Source organism: Helobdella robusta, assembly GCF_000326865.2.
Source record: "Helobdella robusta unplaced genomic scaffold HELROscaffold_35, whole genome shotgun sequence".
NCBI classification, from domain to species: domain Eukaryota; kingdom Metazoa; phylum Annelida; class Clitellata; order Rhynchobdellida; family Glossiphoniidae; genus Helobdella; species Helobdella robusta.
The window spans coordinates 327,424-333,348 of record NW_008704704.1 but is presented as its reverse complement, the minus strand read 5'-3'; the positions used below and the strand labels follow the sequence as shown (position 1 = coordinate 333,348).

General features: G+C 35.0%; 2 protein-coding genes across 2 annotated transcripts in view; one reads left to right on the top strand and one right to left on the bottom strand.

Moving 5' to 3' along the window:
* The window catches only part of HELRODRAFT_175767 (hypothetical protein), a gene marked incomplete at both ends in the record, with an annotated part of 4,030 nt that extends 2,049 nt beyond the window's left edge, over positions 1-1,981 (bottom strand). Inside the window, one exon of the mRNA XM_009023159.1 lies at positions 1,197-1,981. Within this exon, the coding sequence (XP_009021407.1) occupies positions 1,197-1,981 (785 nt within the window). The remainder of the gene's footprint in view (positions 1-1,196) is intronic.
* Positions 1,982-3,718: 1,737 nt separating this feature from the next.
* The window catches only part of HELRODRAFT_175766 (hypothetical protein), a gene marked incomplete at both ends in the record, with an annotated part of 8,383 nt that continues 6,176 nt past the window's right edge, over positions 3,719-5,925 (top strand). Inside the window, one exon of the mRNA XM_009023158.1 lies at positions 3,719-3,785. Coding sequence (XP_009021406.1) covers positions 3,719-3,785 — 67 coding nt within the window. The remainder of the gene's footprint in view (positions 3,786-5,925) is intronic.

The window sequence follows — 5,925 nt, the reverse complement described above, 5'->3', positions numbered from 1 at the left end:
TCCTACCCTAACACTAAAAGTGTCCCACATCCCCCTTCCAACCCTCACCTTTGTCTTCGCCCCTTCATACAGCTGCATCACAGCTTTAACAAGTCTCTCATTCACTCTTTTCTTCCTCAACGCCCATTCAATGACCATCCTCGGTACTCGATCAAAAGTTTTTTCTAGATCCACAAAACACATGTACAATCTTTGTTTCTTCTTTCTATAATTCTCCTGCAACATTCTCACTATGAACAACGCATCCACCGTTCCCCTACCAGGCATAAACCCACACTGCATTTCATTAATTGTCACCATATTTCTCAACCTCCTCTCAAGCACCCTCTCCATTACCTTCATTCCATGCTCTAGCAATTTCACACCCCTATATGACCCACAATCTCTCACATCTCCTTTGCCCTTATACAACGGCACCAACACACTGAGTCGCCAATCCTCACGTATACCTTCATCATCAAACATATTTTTAGCAATTCTCATCATAACTTCAATTCCTATCACCCCACTCGCCTTTATATGTTCCGCCGCCATTTCCGAAACCCCCGTCGCCTTACTTAGTTTCTTTTCTCCAACTGCTTTCTCTACTTCCTCCATCGTCACTTCTCTATGGGTTCGTGTGTGATCCCGGATTCCACATCTCCATCCCATTCATTCTCTTCATTTATCAACCTTTCCATATGAGCTTTCCACACCTGAGCTTTTTCCTCCTCATCTATGCACAACTTGCCAGATCCATCTCAAACATATCCATTCCCTATAACATTTTTCATATCCCTCATTGACTGCTTTGCTACTTTGAACATTTTCCTTGAACTCACATCAAATTCCATTTCCCTCATTAACCTATCTGATGTTTTCATCATTGCAGTTGCCACTGCCCGTTTTGTAACCTTCTTAGCCTTCCTATACTCAGACTCCGCTTCTCCCGTCATGTCCCTTCTCCACGCCCTAAACCTTTCCTTCTTGACCTCTAAAACCTTTCTTATATGTTCATCCCACCACCACGTCTCACCATGTCTACACTTTCCTTTCGTCCACCCACATACTTTATCTGCCGTAGTCAACACACAGTCCCTATATCTCTTCCAAACATCTCCATCCTACTACTCTACCAACTTTCAGCCACCTTCACTTCAAATGCCTTCCTCATCTCTGCATCCTGTAACTTCCATGTCTTTCTCTTTGCCACAAACTTATCCTTCTTCCTCCTCCCCATTTCTTTTGATGCCACATCCATCACAACCATACTATGCTGCAACATACCAGGTATCGCCTTCACATTCCTTACATACTTTCTATGCTTCGCCCTTATCAATATATAGTCTATCACTGACCAATGCTCCCCTGATCTATATGTAATTAATCGTGCTGGTTCCCTTGTAAACCAGGTATTCCCCACCACCATGCTATGTGCATCCGCCAACTCCAACACTCTACGCCCTTTCTCATTCCGTATACCATATCCCCATCCCCTATGTACACCTTCATACCCGTCTGCATCCGCCCCCACATGACCATTCAAATTACCTAACAACACCACAAACTCATCCAACCTCGCTTGCCCAATCTCGTCAGAAACATCATCATAAAACCTATCCTTCTCCTCTTCCTTTCTACTTTGTTGCGGAGCATATCCTGATATTACCCTCACTATTACCTTTCCAAACACCATCACCACCACAATTACACCATTGCTTTTCCGCCTCACTTCCAACACCTTCTCTACCAACTCTTCTCTTACCATCACACCAACTCCTCCCGTACCATCAACCCCCTTCCACCACAACTTATACCTTCCACCTTTAGCCCCCACAAACTTTGTACCCTCTACCTTCCATCTGATTTCCTGTAATGCAGCCACGTCGACCTTTCTCCTCTGCAACTCCTCCACCACTTCCAAACTCCTTCCTGTCAACGTGCCTACATTCCAGGTACCAAACCTCCAACCCCTTGGTCTACAAGTAATCGTTCCATCCATAGTGCCTTGCACCGCCACACTATAGAGTGGGGGGCCAGTAGACAGACCATCCACAGGGCCTTCAACAAGATATAGGAATGGACAGAAATAGAATATTTTGGATCTGCTATTGGCACAACAAAAAAATTTAATACAAGATAACGAATATAATTCGCCTGTGGGTAAAAGTGATCATCTGATGTTGAGTTTTTCTTTGGTGATGAATACAGAGGTAATCACACATTTAAAAGAAAATAAAATGTTTGATTATAAAATAGGAAACTATTGTCTTATGAATCAATTTATTTCTGCAAATTTATCGATGCCTAAAAATGGATAATTCAATAGAAGTTTGTGTTAGATGAGATTTGGGATAGGTTTGTTATGGTTATTAACATGGCAGCGAATGTGCCACTTAAGACTGAAATTTTAACTAAGAAAAACTATTCAGTTTCATTTTTTCATCAGTTTATGAGACAGTGGATGATCCGCATGATGAACACTGTCAGGCTGTTTCGAAATTTGAGCTCATTGGATGGACAGAAACAGAATATTTTGGATCTGCTATTGGCACAACAAAAAAATTTAATACAAGATAACGAATATAATTCGCCTGTGGGTAAAAGTGATCATCTGATGTTGAGTTTTTCTTTGGTGATGAATACAGAGGTAATCACACATTTAAAAGAAAATAAAATGTTTGATTATAAAATAGGAAACTATTGTCTTATGAATCAATTTATTTCTGCAAATTTATCGATGCCTAAAAATGGATAATTCAATAGAAGTTTGTGTTAGATGAGATTTTGGATAGGTTTGTTATGGTTATTAACATGGCAGCGAATAAATATGTGCCACTTAAGACTGAAATTTTAACTAAGAAAAACTATTCAGTTTCATTTTTTCATCAGTTTATGAGACAGTGGATGATCTGCATGATGAACACTGTCAGGCTGTTTCGAAATTTGAGCTCATTGGATCAAAAATGAACCTACAGTTGTCTATGACAAATTTAAAAGTTTGAATGTTAACAAATCGTCAGATCCAGATAATCTACATGGAAAAGGTTTTATTTGAAATGTAAAGGGTCTGTTTGTAAATATTTGTCTACTCTATATGGTATATCATATTAATGAGGAGTCATACCTAGTATATGGAAGGAAAGTGTTGTAACAGCTATTTATAAAAAGGGTGATAAAAAAGATGTAAGAATTATAGACCAGTGGCGTTGACCAGTGTTATTTGTAAACTGATGGAATCGATTATTAAGGATGATTTGATGTTGTATTTAACTTATAATGATTTGATTGACTCTTGTCAATATGGATTTGTAAAAGGTAAATCAACGGTAATGCAACACTTGAAACTTTTGGATGATTGGACTAAGGCATTAGATGATGGCTACAGGATTGATGTTGTGTACACGGATTTTGAGGAGGCTTTTGATAGAGTGTCACATGGTATTTTAATTGAAAAAATGAAAGAGTACAGATTGAATGATCGATTGATTACTTGGGTAAACAGTTATTTAAGTGGGAAAACATTCAGAGTAAGATTGAATGATAAAATGTCTAGATGTTGTACAGTGTTAAGTGGTGTTCCTCAAGGGAGTGTGCTGGATCCTATATTATTTCCTTTATATGTTAATGATAAAGATGTATAAATTGATGATTATATTTATATGACTTAATGATTATATTTAATTTGTATAAAGATGCAAAAGGTCCAGCAATGTATATGTATGCAGATGATGCAAAAATGTACAGAATTATTGGCTCAGATGATGGTAGAATGGTATTACAAAATGGGTTAAATGACTTGACTAGTTGGTGGGCAAAGAGTAATGTAAAATTAAATGAAAAAAAATTTGTGGTAATGAAATATGGGTATAACATACCTGAAAATAATTTTCAATATAAAATTGGTCATCGTACATTGGATAACGTCGATTGTATTAAGGACTTAGGTGTAATATTTGATAATTCTTTAAAATTTGTTGATCATATTCATAACAATGTTATAAAAGCATATTCTTTGTTAGGTTTAATAATTAGAAATTTTAAAGGTGTTAGTGATCATATTTTTATAATGTTTTATAAATTATTAGTCAGATCTCAACTAGAGTATGTAGCTTGTGTTTAGTCTCCGTGGACAGTACAGGAAACAGAGGTGATAGAAAGGGTCCAGAAAAAAGCAACAAAGTCGATCAAGGCCTGCGAACATATAAAATATGAAGATCGTCTAAAATTTTGAGCTTGCCAACACTGAAATACAGACGCATTAGAGGAGATCTCATCATGATGTATAACTTGTTTAGAGCTAAACATCAACGTGACCTCTTGGTAATGATGAAAGCTGGTGGACGAACAAAAAGACACAAAATGAAATTGACTGCTCTTCCATTCCATAAGAACTTGAGAAAATAATACTTTATCAATAGATCAATTTATATCTGGAACAATCTGGGTGTTGATGTTGTGAATACTGATAGTGTGAATGATTTTAAAAAAAGTTGGATACTTATCTTACGAATGCCAGATTTATGTATGATTGGAGGGCAAATGATACTTGATGTGACATTGGCTATTTGTGAGATTGGGATATATTCAAATTTTTCATCAGTATGTATAGATATTATCATCAATTTATTGATTAGGATATGTGATTAATTCATTAATATTTGTTTTTTATTATCTTTTTTTTACAAGGTTTAATACATTAATGATTAATGACTTATAAGAACATTAATTATTTTAAATTTGTTTAGTATAGAGATAGACTCATAGGTTTATTTAATTTGTTTTAAAATTGTCTTAGTTTTGAGAAGGCACAGGGAAGTTTCGTCTTTGTTTAATGTAATAATAATAATAATCATAGTCTTTTGTATTGCTGATTTTCTCTTGCTGTCAGAGCATCTACACTTGCTACCAGATTCAAATTGTGATTACCACATCGTTTGTGCGGGGGTAAAAGAAAAACATCATCAGAATCAATTTGTTTTAATTAAATCGGTAATATTTGTTTTTAATAATATGTCATTTTCGTAAATACCTTCTATGTCACTGTCACCTTTAGTATTTTAAATGCTACTAGAGAAAATGCTTTTACAAAATTTGCAGTAAAATTTTCATTGACTTTTTTTAAAACGGCGTCAATAAAGCACAATTCAATAATTTGAGTATTCATATTAAATAATTAATCAAACGCACATTATCTGCATCTGGTACACAAAAAAATGCTTAAAAAGAATAATAATAATAAACAAATTTGGAAATAGGGATGTGCAATTACAAAGATAAACATTAATTCTGAGGAAAAATATTTTCAAGTATTTAAAAAAATAGTTAACTATATTAGTTTCTAACTACTAAAACTAGTTAACTAGTAGTTAATAACTATTTGAAATAAAATAGTTATTAACTTCTTTTTAATTACTAGTTAGTAGTTATTAACTATTAGTTAATTATTTGTAGTTAGTAACTACCCATAACTGCCCTTTTGTAGCTTTGTTGATTAGTTCGTGAAGTCAATTGTCGTTCTCTCTATTCGAATCAGAAACTCTATAACATCATCTAACCAACATTGCCTCGTTTATGTTTTTGACTTCACACCACAGATTTTCTTTGAATCTGTCATCTTTTAGGTCCATTCTTTCCAAAGCTGTTAAGCCATCTTTTATATATAAAAATTCTCCACCACCATGTCCTCTTTCTCCATAAATATCCCTGTCTTTCTTAAACATGGCGTATCCATCTAGTTCAACTTCACAGTCCTCTATGTATTTCTTTAGCCCAGAATTCTGTTATACCGATGATTTCAGGTTTCTTCCTATCTACATAAAGTTCAAGTTCTGTTCTTTTATCTTTATTTACTACACTTCTTGCATTTACGCAAAAACATTTCAAAATTCTCAAAAGTTCGTTTAGCTCCATTGATGTTTCACTCTTTGTTCTCTGATTTTCCGT